General features: G+C 43.9%; 1 protein-coding gene across 2 annotated transcripts; it reads left to right on the top strand.

Moving 5' to 3' along the window:
- Nucleotides 1-1,036: 1,036 nt before the first annotated feature.
- On the top strand, nt 1,037-25,945 carry LOC119015444 (serine/threonine kinase 11 interacting protein). Of its 2 annotated transcripts, none has more exons than XM_037091416.1 (26): nt 1,037-1,223; nt 1,437-1,504; nt 1,961-2,163; nt 2,286-2,360; nt 2,515-2,610; nt 2,718-2,825; nt 2,925-2,996; nt 3,100-3,229; nt 3,807-3,910; nt 4,031-4,120; nt 4,401-4,442; nt 4,768-4,935; nt 5,022-5,103; nt 5,261-5,719; nt 5,806-6,020; nt 6,658-6,768; nt 7,713-7,941; nt 10,219-10,352; nt 10,457-10,721; nt 12,253-12,362; nt 14,253-14,350; nt 15,819-16,000; nt 21,653-21,737; nt 22,688-22,770; nt 23,851-24,077; nt 24,776-25,945. In XM_037091416.1, the coding sequence occupies exons 2-26, from the start codon at nt 1,438-1,440 to the stop codon at nt 24,914-24,916; spliced, it is 3,576 nt and encodes a 1,191-aa protein (XP_036947311.1). In that variant the 5' UTR covers nt 1,037-1,223; nt 1,437; the 3' UTR covers nt 24,917-25,945. The 2 variants fall into 2 exon arrangements, with proteins under 2 accessions (XP_036947311.1, XP_036947313.1); XM_037091418.1 differs by having other exon boundaries at nt 15,822-16,000.
- Nucleotides 25,946-26,279: the final 334 nt, after the last annotated feature.

Raw genomic sequence — 26,279 nt, forward strand, 5'->3', positions numbered from 1 at the left:
ATTAGGAAAGTTCTTGCTTTATTTGGTCATGCAAATCTCTGCGGAGTATCTGTTATGGAGCCATGGCATTACGTGTTCCCCAATGAAACGCAACAAAGACCTGCTGAAAACAGCTCTACCCAATGTGTGTGTGTTGAGTGAATGTGAGGGATGGTGTCACACTATGCACCCACAGCACAGAGTCTGTAATAGCATCCTGATATGAGACCTGGTTTAAAAATCAGTGCTCTTTCTGCAGCCATATAAAGTATGCATAAATAGCCCTCGCTCTCCTTGGACAACCAGCTGCCCAGCTCTGTTTTTATTGGTGCCATGACTCGGATATGGCTTGCCCAGCATCTGCCAACAGGCAGATGTGGTGTGAGACTCAGGTTGGTTAATTTGACAGCTGGCATTTATTAAAAACCTCAGCCACCACGAAAGCCAGTGCCTTGCTGCTCGGGTCTTAACGCCTGGGAAGCACAAAAGGTCTCATACTTTACATTTAAGGCTTAAAATGCTGTTTCTGGCTTTAGAGCTGCTTCAGGCTGCAAAAGGGAACAAAGTCGGTCACGTTGAGCATCATCATGCACGGCGCAGCTGCTGCTCCATTCTCTATATCATGACAGGAGGGATGGATTCAGTGTCTTTCTGTCAATTTGACATTTTCATCTGCACTCATGTTGGCATTTGTGTTTGTGTTGTGTGAAGTTTAGGATCCTTGCTAAAGTGCGACACCCTGTGGTCACCTGCAGTCACTACTCCAAGTGTTCATAGTGTGATTTTAAGATTCATATAAATATCATAAAAATGCTCTTTTTTTAATATGAGCGAGCACTTTTCAAGCAGTTTTTCTGTATAAAGCACTCAAAAAATACTATTTTCTTACATCCCGTCGGCTAATTTATGTTCTGTGTGTCCTTAAAGAATACAATAATTAACTTCTCAGTGTTAAAAATACAAAACAAACAGTAATATCCTCCTTTTTATACGCGAAAAGGAAGAAATTCTGACTTATTTGGACTTTTACCCTTTTTGGTCCATCGAGGCCACCGTAGAGGCATCAGCCGTTTGGTCATGTGACGAAACGAAATGTCAACATCACTGTGTGCTGCACTATGAAACCAACAAATTACAACTAAAACGGCGTTTCCCTTCACGTACGGATGTGAAAATGCTTTAGTTCTCTCCTAGGAAAGTGTAACTTTATGTTAACCCTCCATTTCGTGGCTGTCACCGCGCAGGTAGGTCGGTTTTTTTCAGCTTAGCTACGAGGAAGTTGGTAAGCTAGTTTACGTTAGCACGGCTAACGTTAGCAACTGTTTTGAGCGCCCATGTTAGCTAACTTGAGTTGACAGACACATGAATGTCAACAACACGATTAAATGCTATTCTTCGGTTCTATATCAGATTTTTGCTTTATTATCGTGCTAACACGTTTGTTTGAATTGTTTCAGGATGGCTGTATCTCCCGATGGCCAGTCCTCCCTGGTACAGAGTCTGGCCAAACTCCTCCGAAATGATGGTATGTCAAGGTGTTCACTCACTGTCCTCCAGGTGTGGTTAATGCCAAGTCAGCTGATAGTCATACTAAGTGTGTCTGACTGCATTTAAGCCCGTGAAAGTCAACCAAAACAACAGCAGGGAGCTCTGTGTCAAAGCTCTTAAGCTGGAAATAGTCTTTATTTTGAATTTCTGTGTTTGGTCCTTCTTAGATTTGCCTCAAAAAAATATCTCATACATGGATTTATTTGTCATACAAATGTCAGGTACCTGTCCCTAAAGGTGCACTATGAAGGCTTAAAGTACAACACAGTTTCATACTGCATTATTTTGTTTATATGTGGCGGACCCTGCCACCTGTCCAGCCTCTAACAGTGCTCAGGGACCTTGTTTTTCGTCTGAGAACAGCTTGTTTATCCACTTAGTTTGAATTTCTTCTGGAGTGATCTAAGTGATTTGTCTCTCTCTCACCCTCCAGGCGACTTGGTGCTGGATGGCAGCAGCACGCTGACGTTGCCGGCAGCCAGCTTGCAGCAGCTCACCCGGCTGTTTGAGCAGTACCTGCTGTCCAGGAGCCAGCAGCACGGGTTCCTCGCACTGCCGTCCCACCCTGCCGACACCGCGTCACTGCTGCAGCTGCAGTTCCTGTTCGACGTCCTGCAGAAGACCATCTCCCTCAAGGTGAGCTAGGATCCCCCAAACTGTCAGGTCAGGTGGTCCAACCCCACAATCAAATGTGTGTGTTATTTACTTCTACAGAATCTTATTGATAATATGTTGCATGGCTTTATTTTTGAACGCAGCTCATCAACCCTCCAGGGACGAGACTTCAGTCTGTGGTGAAAATCTTCCCCTTCAAGTCGTTGAAGTATTTGGAGGTAGAGTATAAACACCGACAATGTCCTTTTTTATTTATTTAGCAACAATGCCAATATGATCAAAACCTTACACCACATAGAAAAATATTACAACCCTCCTTTTTTCCTCAGTTTCCGACACTAAACCAGCATCTTTTTGTCTCCTCTTCGCCAGCTGAAGCGAATCCCTCCACACTGTCTGGAGGGACTGCGAGGGGTTTACTCTCAGCTGGAGGTCTTCACATGTTCGAAGAGCCTCAGCTCCCTGGAGGTACTCTCCGTCTGCAGAGCATTTGTCAGGAAGTGTCACTGAGTGCATGTACGGTACGGTTAAAGCTTCAGTGATGTGTGTGTATATGTATATGGGTGTTTGTTTAGGAGCTGCTTTCTCTGTGTGGAGGCGACCTGAGCTCTGCGCTGCCTTGGCTGGAGCTGCACACTCTGAACTTCAGCTACAACTCCATTGTCTGCCTTGACCAGTCACTAGTGAGACAAACACACACACACACAGATGCGTCTTTGCTGATTATTTTTAACCGATGTTATCGTCACGTGAATTCAATCTTCTCTTCTCTCTTTTCGTAGAGTTTACTCAACGTCCTGAAGTCTTTAGATTTAAGCCATAACAAGATTCAGGATTGTGCTGAATTCCTAAAGGTTTCTGTTTATTTCATTATATTTTCCCTTTATTTAAATAGAAGTATAGTTTCTTTATTTGCTTGTGACCACTTGTTCTGCTTCTGTGTCTCAACACCCTCAGCCCTTGAGTGACCTGGAGCACTTGAACCTGGGCTACAACTGCCTGCAGAGGGCGCCAACGCTGGGCCTGAGCGCCAGAGCCAAACTGCTCACACTGAACCTCAGGAATAATGAGCTGGAGACTATCAACGGTAACGCAGACTGACACAAAGTTTCTTATCTCGTTCTTTTAAACACAATCAGATCAGATCGAGTCGTGAGCCTAAACATTCACAGAGCTTAGAGAGAGGAGCGAGTCAGTGGCGGAACAAAAAGAAAAGGAAAAGGAAGCTGATCCAAAATTCAGAGAATATCCAAGGTGGAAACTTTCCACAGGAGTTAACAGGAATTTATAGGAAGAGGCTTTTTGTAAAGGCTTTACTTAACTGGGGAGTTTTCAATTAAAGAGGCATTCTTTTAAGCACATTCTAAAAAATGTTTATTCACTGACCTTTTGTTACCGTAGAAGCTAAAACTCTGTTCTGATCTAGCAGTCGTTCTCTGACAGAGACCCCTGCCACTGTTTTGGAAGCCCTTCTGTTCGTCTTGGATTTTGTTTATCGTCACGCAGTGAAGCTTCAGATAACCTCACACCTGCCTGTTTATTATGTCTGTTTGCATGGGAAGGGAGAGTAGCATGCGAATCTGTTTAAATATCTGAGCTGCAGGTTTCTTTTTATTCTCCTTGCATACGTTGTTTATACCCCATGTTCTTAATATCGTCCGCAGGTGTTGAGCAGTTGTCTTCACTCCAGCACTTAGACCTGGCCTACAACCTCCTGCTGGAGCACTCCCAGCTGGCTCCTCTCTCGCTGCTGCACTGCCTCAACACAGTAAGCAAACACGTCATACCCCTTCAAAGGGCTCCAGTATATCATTTAGCCCGACATGTTGATTTTATGTAGGTGTGTGTGACACCAGCGGACTGTAAAATGTAAATCATCTTCTTCCAGCTGAACCTGGAGGGCAACCCGCTGTTCTTCCAGAAGACTCACCGCAACTGCACCGTCCGACACCTGTCCCCGAAGGCTGCAAACCTTCGAGTGAGTCGTAATTACAGCTAGACATCTGTATTACTTTTTCAGCATGTAGAATACAGGACCATTAGGAAGATAATATGTTCGTCCTGCATGGATATATTTATAGTGCAGCTGCAGAAGTCTTGATTTATCTGGAAGCAAAAAAACACCCAACAGCTCAGAAACAGCTTCCTGCTGACCACATCCTGTGAACTCATGGTGTTTCTACATGACTGCCAACCGCTGGCTTGTGATGTTCTGTCATACTGAGCTGAAAATTTTCCTTTTTTTTGTTTCTTTCCAGCTCAAGCTCGATGGTATCCCGCTGTCCTCATCCGAGCTATCCGTAAGTTTCGATAAGTACGATCATCCTTTTGTAGCGAATCAATGGTATTTTGGCCTCTGCTCCTGAGACAGAAGCAGATATTTCTGGGTGAATAAATGTATTTAAGGCTTTAAGAGATAGATTGAAGTAGGAGATCAGCAGGCAGAGGATTTCATGGTGTTTTGGCTCTAATGATAAAAGCCTGACCACCTTGTGTCAGAGGGCATGACCTGGGATTAACCAGCTGGGCTCCATTCATGGTCAGTGGTCAGGAGGGTACATACCAGGTCAAAGAGTCAGACATGCATGTTTTAAGAGTCTAATGTCAGACTGAAATGTTCTGCAGGTTTTGCCCAAAGCAGGCCAGCTCATCGCCCATATACAGACCGCACCTCCAGCTGCAGCGCAGCCTGAACGCAGTAACCAGGAAGTGTCGAGCGGTGCAGGGGAGCTCAGCGACAGCATGTCGGTGGCTGAAGTGGGAGTGTCGCACCTTCGGAAGAAGAAGTCCAGAGTGAGAAGTGTTGGAATAAGTAATTATTTGTTACTGATCCATCTGGACTGTTCAATACTGATAAAAAAAAAAATTTTCTATTTCAGAGTAAGGTGAAGGTGCGGAGAGCCAGCATATCCGAGCCGAGTGACACAGATTACGAGCCCAGGCTGCGTTCTTCAGCTCAAGGTGTGTCTGTCCAAAATGAATCCACACAGTAATTGTATGATAACATACTAAATGCATAAACTCACCCCAACGTTTTGCAGTTTTAACTACTATTTGCTTGCGACATTGGTGATTAAAGCTTATTAAGCCGTTAAATAATGTGTCATTTCTCCATTAGGCATCGTTCTCCCCCACCAGCAGGAGATCGAGCGCATGTCCAGCTTCAGGGATCAGCTGGGTGAGGATTGGCTGAGGTACCAACATCATCTCGACGGAGCTTCCGCCTCTACCAACAACACAAACCAACCAACCACCCACCCTCAGCCCCTCCCCAACGGCCTCAACACCACCACACGTGCGTCCACCAGCCCCGGGCATCATGTTCCGGAGGTCCTTCCCCCGCTGCTGCTCTCGCCCGAGCCCAAGTCGGAGACGTCAAACGTGGAGGCAGATCTGGAAACAGAGTCCACCCTGCAGTGGACCGCTCACAGCCCTCAGCACACAGAGTCCACTCTGGAGTGCAGCGTGGTGGACGGACCAGCGGTGGGCTCGCCTAAGCCGAGTCCGGAGTCTCAACGGTCGGCTCGAGGGGCGAGTGTGGACACCAAGGAAGAAGAAGAGGAGGAGGATCTGGGAGGTAGGGTCACCAAACAGTTTTGGAATCAAATCTGATGATCATTACTTCTGAATTTTCCTCTCTGATTTCCTTTCCTCTCTCGTCAGTCGACCTGTGTCACCCCCTGCTTGTGGGCGTCCTATCCGACAAAGAGGAAGATGGAGAGGGTCCGGGCGGGAGGAGCAGCAGGAGGGAGGTGTTCCTGCGCGTCACACAGCACCTGGTGCTGGAGGTGGACATGCAGCGCGGACGCGAGAGGTGCCGCCTGGAGCTCGGCAGCCTGGCCCGGGTGGAGACCACAGAGGCCGCCTGGACCCGAGGGGTGAGAGAGGAAAGGGTGGGAATAAAACTGGTGCAACGGGATGCAGTTAATTTATTTCAACGCCTGCTTTTTGACTGGAGTTTGTTTGTGATTCACGTAAATTGAGCTGACCAATCTTCTATTCATGAAGCTTGTAAACAACATAAAGTAACGAAGGAAGTGGAGCAGAAATTGACCTGTTGGCCCCGTCTGTCGGCTGGCAGTTAGAGGTCGTGTATAATCAAAATAGAGACAGCTGCACCAATATCTGCGGCTCCAGATGAAACTGGCACGCACTTTTTTCCCGATGCCACGATTTGGATTAATGACATGATGTGTGTGTGGTGTGTATCTGCGTGCGTGCGTGTCGTGATCTCCTGAAACACACCTGGAAGCCATCGGGATAATTCCACAGCTCTTTCATCAGCAGTGGGAAACATCTCTGAGCTCTCACTCTTTCAGCTCAGTGGACACAGCATTTTATTTTTGTTTTTATTTTACAAGATGTCAGACTCAAAAACAAAGTTCCCTGCACTTAAATTGTGGCGTTAACTTCAAGCGTATCGCTTCACCATGACAGCGTGAAGTCATAATCAAAGCAGAAATGTTCCTGTGAGTCGTCGGTTTAACTTTTTTTTTCGTTTTTTTTCCCTCTCAGGAGACAGAAGAGATGCTTCCAGCTGCAGAGCTTCAGTTCGACTACATCAACAGGGAGAAACGGAGGAAGTGCTACGTCCTGCTGGATGATGACCCACAGCAGGCACTGCAGGTTAATAACACACACACACACACACACACACACACACTCTTCAAGCGTGTTTTCTGGGAAGTATTTTTTAAGATTCCACACAAAAACCCCAACAGATTGTCATCGCATGAATATGAAGCAAGGCATGTAAATGAGAACGCCCACTCGTTGCCTTCTTGGCCACCCTGTGCGAGTCAGGTCACGCTCACCCTTCGCTCTTACCTTTGTGTTTTTGTCGACTGTGACGCAACATCCAGCAGCACACTGTGTACCATGTTTACTACCTTGTTTATGACTTTGGTGTTCTCACATTGTGCAACGGCTGCTGGGTGCCAGCTTTAATTTTAACACAGAAAGTAAATACCAATTCCAGTATGTGATTTAGCTTTTTTAGATTTGTGCGGTGGGAGCAGCCAGGGACTTATAAATCATACTTTATAAACAGAGACGTTGCAGAAGTATAAACCCCAACCAACACCTTGAAGACGGATCCTTCTGTTGTTTACAGGAACACTTAAACATTACGTCCCACGGTGCCATCTTGAGAAGCTCGACGCAGCTACTGTAGCTCCTCGTCTGCAGCTGCAAAGCTTTCAGCGTACACAGGAACTCTGTGTCTGTGTTGTGTTTGTACATTTTCTCTTTTTCTTGATGAAAACATGAAGCCTGAATATCACACCAAGTGCTGACAGCAGAAAAAGTCGACTGTTCTCAGCTCATCAGCTTGTTTTTTTTTTCTGCAGAAGACGATGTGATTGCTCACATTTATCGATCATAATTTGGGTCATAAGTGAACGTTAATGACTTGAAAGCAGATTTATAATGAAGAATTTTTTGTTTCCAGAGCTCAAAAGGGGGAATAAGTAACAACTAGAGTAAGATAAAGAAGAATTTAAAAAGGTGCGGTGTCAGCTGACAGCCAAATTCCGCAGCAGTGTCAACAAACGTGTTCTCTTGCTGACCAGGCCCTGACTGACGTGCTGTCCCATGTGGCGGAGGAAAACCAGCGTCGCGACTCCGAGCTCCGCCCCAGCTGCGTTCGCCTGCAGTGCCTCCGCTGCAGGTCAGAGTTCACTCGTAAGGCGGAGAGCAGCGAGGAGGAGGCGACGAGGAGGAGAGGGGCTGCGATGCTGCCAGAAGGTGTGAAGGAGCAGGGTGACGAGGAGCCGACGGAGGGTGACGATGATGGCAAAGGTGAGAGGGATGAAAAAGTACCGCGCCTGTCTCATGTTCAGATTCATGCTTTTATTGTGGTGCATGCTTTAATGTTGAAAAAACACATCATATGAAACATAAACCCTCAAGTTCAGAGTGACGCAGAGACGCAAGAAAGTGGTTTTAAACATTCACTGACCAGATGTTAAAAGGCAGCTTGAAACATAATGAAATCTGCCTTCGACAATAAAAAAAAAAAAAAACTGCTGGCTCATAGGTTAAAAAAAAAAAAAAAGAAAAGTTGCCCAAGCAACGTGGTGTTTGGCTTTAGTTTATATCTTCATCTGTCATCTGCGGCTGTCAAAGGATCCCACACAAATCCACCACAGCCTTGACTCTGATTCATCCCTCGAACTGAGTCACGCACGCACTCGGGTGAGTCACGCCCAGGCTTACATATTTCGGAAACGAAGCACGAGTGTACATGTTTTTACATTTTTCCATTTAAACAAGTACTTTCACTCTTGTTGAGTCAGTGTCAGCTGGTGAAAATTAACGATAAGACACAAGAGACTCCAAACAAGGTCACACATTTCACCTGCCACGTTTTCACATTCATGCACAAGAAAAAAAAGAAGAAGAAGAAGTGCATCCCCTGACGTCAAAGCCAACAGGCTCCCATTGCTCGTCTGCATATTTTCTCAAAACAACGTGTTGGTATCAGATGGCCAGCAGCGAAGCATCCCAGGAGTTATCTCCCTTCTTTTTTTTGCCCGGTGGGCCACTTTGCTGAGTTCCCACCTCTATAATCAGCAGCAGACAGATAAGCGCCCTCCCGCTCCAGCAGCCACCTCCCAGCATTTTGACCAAACCTGACATTAAGACCTGCTCCAGCACGCACCCGCCTGCGCTCGGCTTTGTTCCGCAGATGTTTTAGGGATTTCTTGGCGACGAGGTCCTTTTGTTAGTGTGCTTAGCGCGCTGCTCCGAAGAGATTACTGGCAATAAATACCTTTTGTCAATTGCACGTGTCTGAACTTAGTCGCTTGTTTGCCTGTGGGTTACAGAACTACGTGCCCTGCAGAGACAGAAGAAGACGAAACAAAAAAGGCAGGCGTGTTTCTGTCCGTATTCTAGCATCATTGGTCATTTGGCTGTCAGAATCATTAAACCCTCCTGAGAAGACAGAGATGACTTGTTTTTAAAAACTTCGTCTGCTTCTTGTGTTTTTTTAAGTTCCAACTTCCACAGTGTAGTTTAAAACCTTAAATTATTAGCTGAATAGTCTCTGAATACTCTTTGTTAAGTCTTCAGGATCAAACGTTGAAAACATTGTACCTTTATTCTACAAAAAAAAAATGGACACAGCCACAAAAATGTGGGTTCCACAAATATTTATTTTTTCTTTTTTAAACATCTCAAAAGGTTTTCGGTGCAAATGAAATGCATTCTGCTCGTTCAGCATTTCCAGCTGGTCAAATCAAATGACCCTTTACAACAACAGTGCTGGGACAAATTAAAGGTGTTCTGCGTGTATTCCAACAGCACGTGGGATGCTGTTTATTTAGTGTAAGTTCATGTTGCTGTTTTAATCAAAGGCCACATGGACGACTCCGAGGAGAGCTCACTCTGTCGGAGCAGACGCCCACAGTGAAACACACACAGACAAGCAGCTGAGGAGAACCGAGGAGAGCAGAAAGGCTTTAGAAAGCACAACAGAACATCAGATATTTTCTTTGTTTCTCTTTGGGCTGGCCGGGGGGCACCGACCACATCTGTGTAAATGTGACCGCTGCAGAATCGGATGTTTCTGACACTGATTCATCCGATTCTGGTCTCTGGCTCTCTAGAAAAATGCCCACCACAGTTTTCCAGAGCCCAAAGCATCGTCTCCAAAATCTCCATCTAAAAACCCAAAGACTTCCACTTTTAGTACCTTCAAGTACCAAAGAAAAGCAGCAAATCTTCACATATAAGAACCTGTAACAAGCAAATATTTGTGCTTGAAAAAAACAAAAACAAACAAGCAATTAAGGTATTAATAATTTCTTCAGAGTTTATCAGGGCTGATTATAGTTGCTTACGCTTAATCTGATTAAGAAATCCTGATTATATGCAACCCGTTACTACCCACCCCTGTATGTGCTTGGTTAACAGATATTAAAGGTTACCACACTCCTGCAATAACCAGTTAAGGCCATGAGGGGGAGCACTTCCTATTCTTTGTCACTGATTGGGATGTTTTTCACCTTCACCTATATGTAGATAATTGAAAACAATTTCCTGTGTTCGTTTGTTTTTCCTTTTTTTCTTCAGGGAACTGTAATATTTGTCCAGAGTGTGGCAGCGATCATGTGGTTCAGCTGGCTGTCCAATCGCCTCCCTACTGCAGCACACCCATCCGTGGCTCATCGAGACCCGACAGTGAGGACGATCACCTCGACATCAAGGTCTGTAGCAGTAAAATACTCTCTCTTCTGTCTGTTTCCCTGTAAATCTTAGTCTGTTTTACCCTTTTCCTTGTATATCTCATCATTTCCGTCTTTCGTCTCAGGACGATCACACAGATGCGAGCATCAGCAGCAGTCCCGTCCTCCGAGCTGCCACCACCACCACCACCACCACAGAGGACCCCACCTTCATCACCGCCCAGGGAAGCTCCTTCTTCATCGAGGCCGGTCAGGGCGATATCTCCGGCATCTCCTACAGCACAGACTGCCAGAGTAAAGAGGATCTGGCTGGGAGCTACCACTACACCGCTGAGAGCGCTACGCCACCTGACGTCCACACACACCCTGCAGGAAGATCCACCCCGAATGGTGAGTGTGTTGTTTTTTTTTTTTTTACTCCATCTTGATCGCAGATTTGAAAAATCTTCACACATGATTCCTCTAAAACAGACTTTCTTGCTGCTATTGTTCTGTTCTGCTAGTAAATACAGGAAAACAATGATAGCTTGAGAAACCCTGCAGATAAATATCGACCCACAGGAATGTATCGTATTACTTCCACTTTGGAATCAATGCACTGGTGCCAAATATCACTATTTTTATTGGAAGCCCTTGAAAGCACTACAGTTGAAGTTACTACTATAACAACTAAAGCAAAGGGGATTGCATAATAGAGATACAAAAATCAAACAGTATAAACAAGAAACAGTAAATAAAGGTGCAGTTCTGGAAATGTGAAAGTAAAGCAGCAAATCCTCATAGTGCAGCAGCTCGAAGCCACATCTGAAACAGTTAATGTGCTCGATAAGGGGACAAATCTTGTCCGCCGTACAGTTTTTACATCCACAATAACACTGTGATGTTGGCAGGCCTGTTTGTTGGAGGAACTCCCAAACAGCAGGGAAATATAAATGGCAGCGTATTACTAGATGTGAATTCTACAGTCCATTGTAAAACACATCAACTGTGGCATGTGGTGTAAACTGTTTACGTCGGCTCCGTTGCCTCTCCTGAAGATGAATTCGAGTGTTAATTGAAAGTGAACAGAGATGGGGAGTGTTTGGATACCGCGTGGCACAGAAACCCGTTCGCTCTGTATCTCTGTGACAGCATCCGATTTCTCCCACATATGGCTGCCATTTTTAGATGAACCACATGTGCAACAAGACAGACTGGAATCATTACTGGAAGTGATGGGAGAGGAATGAAAGTCAAAGAGAGGGAGAGAGAGGGAGAGAGGGAGGGCTGAGGCGTAATAATAGCTTTCAGTATCTTTTTTGTGATGTTGCAGTCGCAGCGCCAAAAAGTACCATGTAATCTGTCCTTCTGAAACCACAGTCTCACACTGGAGACGACTCGCACTCATCCTAAAACACTGGCACTGAATGTACAGTGGCTTTTTTTTTTTTTTTTTGGTGCTACAGTGCTCCCATTGTTGTGGAGCAGAGGCCTGAAGAAGTGCTTTGTCTCTAAAGACAAATCAACCTGTGTGTGTGTGGAGTGTGTGTGTGCATGCGTCCACCTTTCGTCTCTGCAGAGCACATTGTCTGAGGGTTCAAAGGCTTTTTTTTTTCTTTTTTAATCTGATCTCTGTTTGCGTTCTCTCCTCGGATGAAAGACGGTGGGTTTGTTTTGGCCTCTCCGCAGGTCCGAGCCCTGTCATTTTTGAGTAGCTGTAACCATTAATCAGTGTTGAAATAGACTCCGCTGCTGTTCATTTGTGGATTATTGCTCTTAAATTCCTTCCTGTGTGAGAACTGTTGGCTGACGCTGGAGTAAAATGTAGCTAAGGTTTCACGAAAACCAAGAAGTATGTAAGTCTTCACGTCGCCGCCAGGAAACTCTTAACATAAATCAAGTTATCCACTTACTTATTCACCAACTGTCAATGTGTCTGTAGATGATTTGGACCTACTGTCTGAGGACTACGAGGCGGTGGACCATCGGCTGCAGCTCTTCCTGGATGTGGAGGTGTTCGAGGAGGAAGAGGAGCTTCACTCTTTCCTCAAGGTAAGAAGGAGTGAGGCTGGAGACGTCCCTGCTTTTTGACCTCGTGTCCATGTGGACGACTGACGTGTTACCGGTGGATTCCACCAGACGAATTATAAGCCCAACATTCCAATCACTTTCAAAAGCCGAGTTTGGCATTACGGTCGTTGCCATCTTGGTTTTTTGGAGCCAGAAGTGACCATTTTTGGAGAGAGACGGAGAGCAGCAATGTTAGTTTGGTACTAATCTTTGCCAGCAGCGATTGTGGTCTCTTAGCTTGTCTTCAAATCTTTCCGCCATTGTTGTCACTGCTGACGTGCTCACTGACCCCTGACCCCTGTCGCATCCCCATACTGACCCTGCGCCGACCCTGCCATTCAAGTGCAGTTTGCATCTTGTGTTCACGTAGCGTTAAAGTTTGAAGACGTGCACCACCAAACCAAACGGACGCGGGATACGCGAGGCAGCCATCCTGCGAATGAACAACTTCAGTGCAAGTTTATATCCAGCCTTTACTTAGTGAAGCAAGTAACAAGTGAGACAAGACGAGACACAGCTAGGCATATTAAAAAGACAGGATAAGCACATTGTGGGAGGACAGAAATTAAATAAAGTGAGAGGAGGGAACATTACTGGGGTGTTGGCGGTGTGTGTTGTAGACATTTTGTGGGAGTGTGAGGGTGTGTGTTGGGGAACAAATAAGAGGGAGCGGTTTAGAAAAAGGAAAGGAAATACAGCGGAAAGAAGTTAAATGGATTGTAGTAAATTTGACCAGTTTGTACTAGTCCAGTTTCCTCTTCAGGGAGATGAAATGTACTATTACATCTCAGGAATTCATAATAAAAAACTCAAGTAGTCCCATAACCACCACTAAATTCGGTAATTCCCGAGTTTTATAAAGATTAAACAAACAAAATAAAGATGTTAATTCTCTAGAGGAGCCACACTTGCTGTTTTCTCCAGTCTCTATGCAAAGCTACGCTAACCAGCTGAGTACTGGCGACACAAGCAAACAGCCTCATTACCGTGTCTCGTTAAATCAGCGAGAAAGCGCAAATGAAACAACAGAAATTCAGCAATCTTCAGTTCATGTCAGACTCAACTGTTCACAGTGAGAGGCTGAGTGACAGAAAATGTGTTTTCAGGGCTTTTAAGTCTTTACTGGAGCTAAAATTAGGGCAGGAAACCATATCCCTGCCAGACTCCACTGTTTAAGCATAATTTTGCCCATGACGACTGCTTGTGAGTGATTGTTTAAATGTAGCAGCACAATGTTTTTATGTCGCTGTTATTGTTTCTTTGCGACTGCGGTTTCAAAAAGTCCTCTGACGTGTCTCCCTAATGGCCAAAAGATTCCAGCTTAACCGGTGGTGACAACTTTAAGACCTACAGCTGCGGTTTCGTCTCAGTCAGCCGGGATGAACGCAGTCAGTAACTCCCAGGAGCCCGTTCAACCCAGAGTTTCTTCTTCTTCTTCTTCTTCTTCTTCTTTGGTAGCTCCGCTGTCACTCAGCGCTCCCTGAGACCTTTTTTTTTAAACATGCAGTGCATCCTGGGAGCCCATCAAATCAGCAGGCTAGTGCTTGTCTCTGTCGGACACCTGGACAAGGAGCAAAGAGCGGAACAGGACCACAGCTGGAAACAGGAGGTCCTGCTCCATTCATCTTGGTTCTGTTTGTTTATCCAGCGACAGGGGCTGCTCGCTCTCTCACTCAGGCTTTTACTTCTTGTGTTGTTCGAGAGGAAATTAAGCAAGACCTCACTCTTAGAAGTTTGTTTTAAACCCCTATAGAGGTTGGGGAAAAACTGGTGTCGTTAATAATGTCTCAGTATTGAATTTACGGCCTTATGACGCTAATCATTGTGCCGTATGAGTTATGTCATGTATTTTTTTTTTTTCTCTGCCTTCAGATGTCAGCTGTCAAATTCGGGGAGCCCGGGGAGATTCCCTCTCTGTTGGTGGTGTCAAACCAGAGAATCTATTTCTTGGAAATGACATCAGAAACTCAGTGAGTAAAACAATATAATAATGTATAATTCTTTCTTGCAGTACTGTACATTTTTGCATTAATTGTGTCTTATTCATCTTATACAAATACTATACTTTCATTTCAATTTAATCCACATATGTAGTCCAAAAGCACAAAATTGTCCCTTCTCTTTTGCTTAGACCCTTAATTTCTAGAAGTTAAACCTTCTCAAATAACCCTTGTTAAGGTTTGATGTTTAAGATATGGCCAGAATTTCAGTTTCACACATTAAAAAAATGAATTTACGTGATCAGCAGTGTGTGTGTAAATGACAGCGTTGAAACTACACCGGAGCAAGTCTATAGTCTGACGCTTCAAAAGCTGTCGTAGCTTTTAAAGTCTAATGAATAAACAAAATTAACTCACAGAATGTCAAGACTGTAAATTTCGGGGCTGTTGTAAATCGCCTCCATACTGTATCCCCAGCATTCAATCTGACCTCTGTCAGTCGGCTAATTGAGCCACAAGCTGCACAGTTAACTGAGCTAACTAGCTAATGGCAGCTAGTAGCTACAGGCAAAGACAACCACAAGAAGGAGTACAGTAAGCAGAACTTGGTGATTATTTGAGTGATATGCTCCCCTTATTTCGGAGCAGCTTTCAACAGGTGGCCATCTTTACACATTGCACCTTTTCACAAGAGAAAAAAGAGGAAAAAACTCAGGATGAACGTTCATGTAAGTAAATAAAGTGGGGAAACTTGGTAATAGAATGTCTCGGAGTCACCAGCAGCAGGTGGACCTCGACCACGAAAGGTTTTGTGAACAACTCTAGAAGGAAACAGACTGAAAGATGAAATAAATGAACCCTGAGCGTAGGATTAGGTCAGCGAGATATTGACGCAACACATTCCAATTTATCAAAAAAAGTAATTAAATCCTGCTGGTGTGGACACTGATACAAAAGAGGGCGCCAAGCTGCAGTTAACAATTATGACTTCTAACGCTGGTGTGTCGTCCCACACCCTCTGTTTAGGATGTGGATTATATTGCATAACCTGCACAGGTTTCTGGGTCACATCTTGAGAACACATTGACCTCGCTGTGTCTGTGGAGTCTTTTCTCCTCCTGTTAGTTTTAGCCCCTTTTGTTATTCCTTCTCTCCTCTGTCGCACAGATGAAAAGCTTTTCGTCTCTCGTCCAAACAAGATCGATTACCTTCAGACATGAGCCGGTGCTGTGGTGGCTCTTACAAGTTAATTTAGACCAGAGGAACTGACTTCTCTTGTTCTAGGCACTGTGCAGCAAACCTATTGTTTCTTATATCTCAGCGAGGTATTGCATAAGTTATTACCGTGATTGTACAGAGTAAACTTTGGCTTCAGCAAACACTTTTTAAAGTGCTGGTCTGGCAGCGGCACTTCCAGGTGTCAGAGATCAAGTAAACCATTTAATCTGTCTCGCAGTGACGGCACAATTTCTGATGCGTCAACGTCCTTTCCTCCCAGCAGAGGCCAGCTGTCCGATTGGCTGCAGAAGCGGGACAGCCACCCAATCATGGAGCTCAGCTACCTGGAGGTGGGGCTTGGCTCTCAGAGCATCCACATGGAGTTTGGGGACGGGGGCCCGGCCTACACTCTACTCGTACGGGACAGCTTACGTTGCAAGCGCTTTTTTGGCCTGTTGACAGGTAAAGGAAACATTGCCAAATAGAAGCAAAGTGGAAAATGGTTTGTGCTTAACATATGGAAAACACATAAAGGAGGTTGTATTTTCTGAAAATAGAAACTCGCCGACCCTGCTCTCTCTCTGTACTTGCTGGTTTTACTGGTTTCAGCACTTTCCTCGGGGCTCTTTGAGGGAAGATGCCGCATGATAAACCACAGACTAATTTAGATTAAAAACAAGTTGTGCTGTTGAATCCCTGAGGCAGGTATTGGAACAGCATGTTCCCCTCACAGACATTGTACCACAGAAACCCAAGCTACTCCCCTCACAAGCTAATACTATACCATATGTGTGCTGCGTGACGCAGATTTCTGCCCCCTTTTGTATTGGGTTCACACAGACTAAGCACATCCTGCCCAGACCAACTACTCGTCTGCGAGGGAGGACCAGCGGCTGAGAGGAAAACCTTTTATTAGATGGGGGCTCCTGCTCGGTCCTGGAATGTCTGGAAAAATATGGAAAATTAATTTGACAATAGGCAGCCTCTAAACGTGAGGAGCAAACAGGAAAACATCTTGGCACATACGACAAAAGTACTGCTGCGGAGTTCTAGGACACATGATACCACATTTGTGGGGAAATGTAAAATAGAGAATGTGACGCAGGGAGGTATTTTTTTCATGATGATGGTTGCATTTTAACATTTTGAGGATACGAGATACTGAACACAGCCACAGGATTAGAAAAGCCACTTTTTCCACAACTGTTTCTGTCCAGCTTTCACTCAAATGCAATCAAGTAAATATTTTTGGAAGAACTTGGAAAGTGATTCATGATCTTCTAGCATCTCATACAGTGTGTTGGTTACGGTTTGTTAAGTCTAGTCATTGTTTTCTTGATACTTTTTAAGTTATAAATTAATTCTTTTCTTCATTAAATCTCAGTTTTTCCTTTATTTGACCAGGCAATAATTCTTTTTTTTTTATATTTGTAAAGAGGCCCGGCCTAGACAGCAGCATTAAAAACATGTTGAGAAACAAAAAACTGACACATGTTATAAAAGAGTGTAGAAAATGTACAGTTACGATTGATAAACCAGTATGATTTTCTCAAACTGCCATTAGTTATGTTTACAAGGATCGTAATATGCCACTGACAATCACAATTATAGCCCAATCAGCATATCAATCAAGAGACTGGCCCGATTGCAGGGAATTTTCAATTCAATTCAGAGTGGTGGTATAAACATAGGTTTGGGTCAGGGTCATGGTTCACTATGTCAAAGTTAAGGCTAATGTTTAATACAGTAAATCTTAGGTGATGGACAGGACAAGGGTTCAATCCAATAAATCTTGGGTTACGGTCGCGGCTTGGGTTTAATCCAATAAATCCAGTGTCAGGGTTTGCTTCAGGGTTTGGGTCAGGGCAAGGGTTTAATCCAGTGAAGCCGGGTTCGGGATCAGGGTTTGCTCCACTGTAGTTAGGGTCAGAGATCCGGGCCAGGAGTTTACTGCAGTGAAGCCAGAGTTAGGGTCAGAATTTGCCACAGCAGCGTTAGGGTTATGGTTTAGGGATTACAATAAAGTAAAAACCATTAGAAATAGTTGGTTACTCTCAGTGAAATTCAAGTAAATCTTGTTTTATTTTATAAGTCCTTCTGAACTGTCTTCCAGGAGGTTTGGGCAGCCTATTTAAAAGCTTTTGTGAATTTGCTGCAAATCCCTCTAATGACATTTTAGAGGCATTTTCCAAAACATACTTCGCTTTTCTTTCTTCTTCTTCTCTAGCTTCCCGTCTGTCCTCTGAGAGCTTTTTTCTATCTAATTTCATAAACAGCTCATTTGTTGCGTTTTGTGTTCTTCATGGCTGAAAATGATTCCAGATTGCTCGCAGGAAGACCACAGAGATTGTCCGAGACAGAGCAGACAAGTGAAAAACACAAATAATGGTTCCCTTCCAGGTGTATTATAAAAACAAGCATGAAAATCTGACGTTTGGATGCCAAATACCTACGTGTAAAGTGCGTGTGTGTTTATATTCCCTTCATTGACGACAAAGATAAGTAAGTTGATGTTATGGCAAACTCTTTTTTCCTAATGCCAAATTAACCCCAAAACAGCTGTTGTACTATTCTGTTCAAAGAAGTGCGGAAAAGCTTAACCATAACAAATACCGTCTATCGTCCAAGCTGGCTCCCATCATGCGGACAAAGTCAAAAACCACAACTGGAATGACGAAGGAGTCGCTGGCTGGAAGAGAGAAAGGACGTGGTTGTAACTAGGACAGTTTTCTGGAGCTGAGAAACAAACCGAGTCTGATACAACTTTATTGAAACATGAGATAACACGAGACCGCTGGAATCTGGAAGAGTCTGTTACTGATCTTCTGTTTTTGTTGGCCCGTTGTCTTCTCTCACATAGAGGAATTTGTCAGTTTTTGTTGTTGAACTCAAACTGTGTAAGGGGAGAATTGAGTGATGGATGTATCACCTCAATGAGTTTACGGTGTTCAGTGGGGAGTTGAAAATCTAATCTTACCTGTTTCATTGGTATTGTATTCGATCTCATGTGAAAATCTATCGGGGACATTGGTGTTGGTGTTGGAGGCAGCCAAAAAGTCTGGGACTGAAACAAGAGGAAGCAGAACTGACAAAGACCAGAACGCCAACAAAATACCATCCACTGAGAACTTAACACGCTCGGCCGGTCACCTTTTCTTACTTGTAATTGCGCCCTTGGATGGCACATTGATAAAACTGTCCGCGCTAACACGTTACATGGCCTTTTGGTTCGTACGACTCTGTTTCTCCTCAACACGTGAAAGCGTTGCTCCAACAATGTGAGAGACTTTGACTCAAGTCCAATGCAGATTTTTGCGAAAGCGGTCAAGCCATCTGTCACATTTTGAGGCTGTTTACTGGACATTTCTACTTTTGAAAAAGAAAAGATTACGAGACGTAAGACAGAAATGAATCTGATTTAAACTGACATTTCTGTGTTTGAAAACAGCAGCGTGACAGAGAACAGGGCATGAACGATAACTTTTTCGTCCAACAGTAACACAGTTTGATGAAGAATCCAACAGGATTTTGACAATTCAAAAGTTAAAAGATTAAACAACCAAAGGTTTAGAAAAGAAAAGGGATCATGGTGCCAAAGTAGAACATTTTGTACTTCACTTCTGGCACACAAGCTCAAAAATAGTTGTGAGGCAATGCAAAATGAAACAATATGATCATTTACTAATACTTTTTGACATATGCTCAATTGAAAACAGTACAAAGACTAGAATAGCACCAAACAGACCACATATCTCCGCCAAGGCCCAACAGTCCCCTTAAGTTACCTTAATACGCCTGATTTATATTATTTTTCATAAAGATCCAACTGTCAAAAAATGACAAAAATGAACAATAATGTTTAAAAAAAATGTCCTCTCTTGCGATATTAAAGAAAATCCCGGATCTTTCCCTTCATCCAGACCCACAAACCCATCAAAAGTGCATGTGGCCAATTCTAAACAACTAACTAAAAAACAAATGGACACTGGTGAAAACAAAACTCGGTGAAGGTAATAATATATTTAACATTTACCTCATCAACTCCACTGATTTTAGTAAATACATGTTGCCAGCAGCACGTTCCAAACAAGCCGGGACGAGAGCAACAAAAGACCGAGAACGTTGTAGAAAGCTCCGCAGACTTTCCACAGGTAGACAGGTTCATTGGTGGCAGGTGGAAAGAAGACTCAGTCGTTGTATAAAGGAGATTACTACATGGGCTCAGGAGCACTTCAGAAAACTGTTGTCGGTAAACATAGTTAATGTGCAAAGAGATGCATCTTGTTTTTGTTTGCTTCACACATCATCACAAATTTTTTTCGAAGTCCTAATGAGAATAAATGTCTGCTAGCAGCCTCTGCTACAGGATGCATGTTGAGTCATGTTCCCATCTGATCTCCTGGAAGACTGGACGCTGAACCCAAATACTTTTTTTGAGCACCGACCAAAATAGCTCCGTAGCCCTGAAGGTTGGCATTGAATGCTCGGTGAAATGCTTCCCAGTGTTGTTTACTTCTTCTTTGATCAGATAGTTCCTGTATTCAAGTCAGGAAGTCGTTGTATGTGTCTGTGTTTTGTTAAGACAAAATTAAACACTGACGCATTTGATAATGCCGGACAGTTTTCTTGAGTGGTAGAAATGTTTTTTTCGCAGACAAATCTCAGCTCAGATGGCTCTCGTTTAAAGCACAATTATGCCAGTTTTATACAGTGTTTTTAAGTCAAACAGACCTCGCGTGCCGGACTAAATTAAACACTGACGTGTTTGTGGACACATTTTGGTGAATATAAAAATAAATGTCAGTATTTTTGTTAAGATTTAGTACAACACCCAGTCAATATTAAACTCTAGAGGCCTTCAATTATTTTCTACTCCAATAATCATGTCACAACGCTTTAGGTTCAACTCGCAACCCCTAGTTGGGGCCCTGAAACCCACAATTAGGAAACTACTGAATCAAATTAGCTAAATTCAGTCTCCAAATGTACGAATAGTGGAGCACAGAAACATGCATAGACATCAGTGTCAAATACAGCAAGCTGAAGGGAGCCACGGCAGCGACCGACACACTTCTGGGAATATATAATTGTAAAACATGCGACCCACGTGAGAAAATGACATTGACCTCCATCCTAAGATGGGTATTGACGAGGCACCGCTAACCCGTCATTGTCCTCTTTCTTCCCCACTCCTGCTTAGTGTCCCTTTAAATTCCTTTTGAAGTGCGTCCATTCAGACTCGCCGGCGAAGCCACACTGCAGATATCCTCTCTGCCCCGTATTGTTGTCACACTCAATGATACGCTACAATAAGTGGATGTGAGCGTGACCCAGCGCATTGTGTTCCCGGCATTTTCTCACCCACCGAGTCTATGCAGCTGAAATCTTACACCTGCAACTGGAAACCTTTTGGCTTTCTTATCGGAGTTATAATACCAGAAGAAGTCTCTGATGGAATTTGGCTTTTGTGTGCGTAGCCCTCTTTTCCTAGAATATTTGGGTGTGACATTTTTAGGCTACTGTAGCCCGTTTCAAGTTGAAGTGAGTTGTTTTCTGTGACTCTGTAATAAATCTTTAAAATGTGCCTTTCTTCCTGGTGGTTAAAATCACCATCAAACTGTGGGCAGATACGCTTTTAGTGTGTTAATCCATCTTTTCTTATAGTTGTTGCTTTGTTGGATATTGCAGAGTATTTGTTAATTTCTTTGGTTACTTCCACAATCAATCAATAAATGGCTTGGATATAAACTTCATCTTCACATTCCTCATTTTGTTGTCAAATAAACCCAAATATGTGCAATTTAGCTTCATATAAAGCTGAGAAAACCGACCAGTACTCTCTAAAAAGGTCTGTTTTTTTTAGTGAGATTATTTTAGTCTTTAGCTGTTATTTCTTTTTCTTTTTGGCAGTTTATTTTTTGAAATATTTATTAGGATTCTTTTTTTTTGCACTGCCTGAGAAGTGAAAAGAGTAACAACTTTTACTAGCTGGTTAATCAATTTATGTATTTATTTTGCACTGGCCTCTCAGAGCTTCTATACTCTTGTTCACATTTGTTTGAAGACTTTTCTGTTCCTGGTGCTTTTCTTTGATTTGTGTTGTGATCTGTGCAGGAATTGTGCGCGAGATGGCCCACAAATCGGACAGCAAGCTGAAGTCCATCTCCACCACGAGACTCGACCCTCAGCACCACCTCTGGTACGCTCCACCCAGCCGACACACACCTACCTAACCGCCGGGAAGCTGGGAGAAAATGGCCGACATCTCTTTAATTTTATTTGTCTGTGCGCTGAAAGATGTGGTCTGAACAGCGTTTGTGCACATTTGTATGTGGTTGTTGGAAGGTGTTAATCAAAGGGAGCTCTAACGCTGCACATTTCTGACACATCTTTACTTGATTACAATCAGCTCCTTTAGACTTCATTTTGTGAAACTGCGCTGCTAAATTAGCTGGAAAACCACATCTTAATTTGTAACATGTGTTCCTCCACAAATCCCAAAGAATGCGTGTCATGTCGTGTCACCTCCAGTAGTTTTTATACGCCCTTTTTTATTGTATGTTTTTCCTCACCAGAACAGAAGGCGGTAGCTTTTTCTAGGTCCTCGCTTAGAAAACACAAGAAGTATTATTTCAGAGAAGGAACGTTTCTCACAAACGAGCAACATGAGGGGGGAAAAAAAGCTGCGAGTGATTAAACATTTCAAGTCTTTTGTAGATGTTTTGACGACCTGGAAAACATGAAGAGAAGATTTGGAAACTAAAAATGGGCATTTTTATGAGGAGCAGGTTAGAATATCAAGGTCCCAACACTCAGTTATAACTCCAGTCTTCAAATGTCAGTTGTCCTCAGGCCTTTCACAGCTCAATCATCAAAAACTAAGAACAAGTCAAATCCGCAACTGTCTTTGCAAGGCAGCTAACCACAGTCTCTGAACAAACCGAGACCTGTCAGCGGTTATTATGTCAATTATCTCCCTTTCCTGACGCTGAAGTGCTTCCATGTAAAAACCAGCACCTGGCAGCCACGAGCCGGCACAACACTGTGCGAACTTTTCTGAAAACATTGTCAAGGCCTCTAACTGGGTGCGAAAGGGAGATTTTTGTGCTAATAAATGTGTCGTAATCTTGATTTCTTCTCACCTGTCAGGCCTCTGGTGTGTGAAGACATCCAGGCTGACGTGGAGGACGGACAGCTGCAGTTTTTCTACATTCTGGCGTTTGTTCTGCGAGGTGATGTATCTAAAAAAGAGAGACCTGTCCTCACCTGTGTTTTTCCGTCTGACTCTGTGACTGTTGCTTTTTCTACAAGCTCACTCGTTCGACTAAAGATAAGATTTCAAGACTCGACACGTCCCGTATATAAGGGTGTCAGAGGGTGAAAAGAGCAGCGCTGTTAAGGCTAATTACATAATACGGACGAACTCCTGTCTTCTTCCCCTCTGGGTTCACACCATTGCTGTTCATGTAGAAGGAAACTGAAGCTATATTTCTCTTGTATTCAGGTCATGTCGCTCCAGGAAAAAAAAAAAAAAAAAAGTAGAATCAGCCAGATCATAAACATTCATTTCAACCAGCAGGAAGAGTGCCAAGAGTTAATGCCGCAATAAAAGCCCTCGTGATATTCCTGCATCCCCAGAAAAAAGGTGCCAGGAAAATATGCTAAATGGGAGTAATAATAAGAAAATGGATGCAGGATTTTTTATTTAGGAAAATGTGGGGGAGAGGATGTGATTTGTGGCGAAGCAGCAGACGTGAAGCGCCTGTCAAAGATCCGTGTTAACAGCCTTTCTCGTAAAGAAATTAGGCAGAAATGTGTCGTCCCGGCCGGACTGAGTGACGAGCGACTGTATCAGTATGCATGCGGTCCCTGCACGTGTGTGTGTGTGTGTGTGTGTGTGTGTGTGTGTGTGTGTGTGTGTGTGTGTGTGGCGAGCGGTGCTGCAGGATGCCTCGCTGTCTGTCGAAGCCAAGGTAGCTGCAGGCTACACACAGCTGTGCACGGTGCCGGAATTTCAAGTGCTTTAATTTGAGCGTGCCTCGATCTGCCTTCGCTCTCCGCTTGCTGCCCGGAAAAACGGAGCTATCTTGACATGAAATATGATCCCAAAACTTATCTTTGTAGCAGAAAGGTACTTTGTAAAGCTTTTAAAACCGGTGACCTGTGACTGTTAGCTGTAGTACTAAATCAGAGGCGAAAATCAACACTGCTTTGTTTTTTTTATCTAAACTGTAAAATCCAAGAGGGAAAAGATAGTTGTAAAGATTAAACCAGGATGAATGCATTTGAATGAGGTCATATTTTCCTTTCAGAGGATATCTGGACGCCCCTGACAGCCCTGGCGACCCGGGAGACCCTGTACCTGCTCAGAGAGGATCACCAGTGGAGGAAAAGCTCCAACAGCCTGACGGTGAATGAAAACAAAGAGCCGAGCAGTGGCAGCGTCACCGTTTTGGAAACGCTGCCCATCAGCTGCGTGAGCTCCGTCCACCTGTGGCCTTCAGATGAGTGCAGGATGGATATCAAGCTTTACGATGAGGTGAGTGTGCACAAGTCACAAATCAGAAAGATCTCAAAGACCAGAAAGATCAGAAAGACGAGGAAAAACGATCACAAAGACCAGAAAGAAAGACTCAAAAGAAAGAACAGAAGGAAAGATCCCAAAGACCAAAAAGACAAGTTGAAGAGACAAGAAGAAAACAATTAAAAGTCATTAAACAATCAGACATGAGGGAACGGTTCAGAGAACCAACAAACTCCAAAAACAAACGTGTAATTCAGCTCCTTGGATAAATAAAGTCATCGGACGTGAGCTTTTGCATATGAAGTCTGGTATTTGGAGTAGCTGCAAGCCCCTGAATCAAACAGTAAAAACAGGTATTTATAGAGCCATGTTTGGTGTTGATTTGTTCCACATGTGCGTAAAGTTACTACAGTAGAACACTGAACTGACGGAGTCCTCTAATTGTTCCTCCGTTCGCTGTGATCTGCAAACACAACCCTCAGTTTGTTTAATTACAGCCGCAACAATCAAGAAGAAACAATCCAGGGCGAGTGGGCACGCTGGAAACCTCCGCGTGTGCGCTGAGAGCTTAATAACATCGGCCGAGGAAATGGATGTTTTCAACGATGTGATATCGGTTACGGCAGCCCCGTGTTGTCGGGTCGAATTTTCTGTGAGATTAACTGCTTTAATTCTCGTCGTCTTTTTTTTTTTTTTCTCTCTCTCTCGCGCAGACGGTGAAACAGGAGAAGACGTGGTGTGTGCGCTCGGAGAGCACCGAGCTCCTCCAGGGTCTGCTGGCCTGGGTCAGAGCGCAGTGGGAGGCCATGTTCGGAGTGAAACTGCACACAAGCCTGCAAGACAAAGCGGCGTGATGGCGGGGGAGGGCATGAAGACGGAGAAAAGACTTCCAAGTTTCTGTGTGTGTGTGTGTGTGTGTTTTTGCGAGCATGAATCTGTGTGTTGGTACTGGGAGATGTTTGTCTTTATTTTCTCTCCACGCAGTCTGCACTCAGTCTGCTCCCATTACGCTTGTTGCTTTCTTCGTCTCCTAAGCCAAGAGCTTGGAAATGATTGCACTCATTCATGTGGCACACAAGCCTGTAAAAAAGCACCGGTTGCATAATGTTTCCCTCCAGATACCAACTCTTCTGCAGCTGAAATGGAGTGTGCCTTGTTCCTTTTTTCAGCTGCCATGTTTTCCTGTTGAAATCCTCCGACCTTAATGGATCTCGTGTGTTCGTCAATGGCAGAGCTGATACGGAGCAGATTTTGGGGGGGGGGGGAACCGAGAGAGCGTAAAGAGTCGGAGTCCTTCCTCGCCGCGTCAGGGTGCACTGAGTTGTGACATCACGCGCTCAGCCACGAGGCCGGAGGTGCTCCTGAAAGCCCCCAAGGGCTCGAGACGCTGTCATCAGGGGTCACCTCACACCTTCCCGCCCCCCAATTAGGGTCTCATGATGCATCATGTGAGCAGAAAAAGGATACCAGAAGTGCAAAACTGCAGAAATCCTGTGAACTCCTAAAAGATGAACAGTAGCGGCTCTTTTTTTTTTTTTTTTCCCTGTTTCCGTAACGCGGTCGTGCTTTTTTGTTTACGTTCCGACGGAGAACAGTCAGAACTGGATAAGCGCTGCGGATTCACGTTCCTGAATATCTCAACATCTGTTTATTTAGTTCATGAATGGGTCGTCAAATGGAATCCAGAACATCTGCAGCTGTGTGCGTCACGTCTGTAGACGTCTGTATGTGTAAAGATTTAGATTAATCCGTGTAAAGTAATTTATTTCTTTTGTTAGTGTTTTTTCAATGTGGGTTAACGCAAAATGTCTTTTATTTTTATATCAAACAAATCTGATGTGTGACGTGTATAACTGAAGATAAACGTGAGGTGTTTATTTCTGTTTTTGTGTGTGATTTATTTTGCAGAAACTGAAAGAAACTTCACAAAGGTATAAAAAAGGTTACTTTAATGGATCTGATGGTTCTGAAAGGAAAACATGTCCCAAAAAGTAAAACAGTGATGAAATGAACAAACTTTGAATATTCAAATGTTTGTGTCCTTTTCGGAAAGTTTGTTTCTTGCGAGGTGATTATTGAACCAAAAGAGGAGATTTTGTTTTAACTTTGGGTTTCACTGTGGAGTCCAAGACCCAAAAATCCACCTTAAAGGGCAGAACATTTCAAATGTCCAGGTCGAAGGAGGACAGAACCTCCCGTGTCACTTGTTTATTTGGC

The sequence above is a fragment of the Acanthopagrus latus genome, chromosome 24 (assembly GCF_904848185.1).
Source record: "Acanthopagrus latus isolate v.2019 chromosome 24, fAcaLat1.1, whole genome shotgun sequence".
Lineage (NCBI taxonomy): Eukaryota > Metazoa > Chordata > Actinopteri > Spariformes > Sparidae > Acanthopagrus > Acanthopagrus latus.

Excerpts from the sequence above, each read along its gene's own strand:
- LOC119015444 (XM_037091416.1), top strand. The coding sequence starts at position 1,438 with ATGGCTGTATCTCCCGATGGCCAGTCCTCCCTGGTACAGAGTCTGGCC. Across the intron at positions 12,363-14,252 it reads AGCTTCACTCTTTCCTCAAG|ATGTCAGCTGTCAAATTCGG; the intron begins GTAAGAAGGAGT and ends CTCTGCCTTCAG. Across the intron at positions 24,078-24,775 it reads ATATCAAGCTTTACGATGAG|ACGGTGAAACAGGAGAAGAC; the intron begins GTGAGTGTGCAC and ends TCTCTCGCGCAG.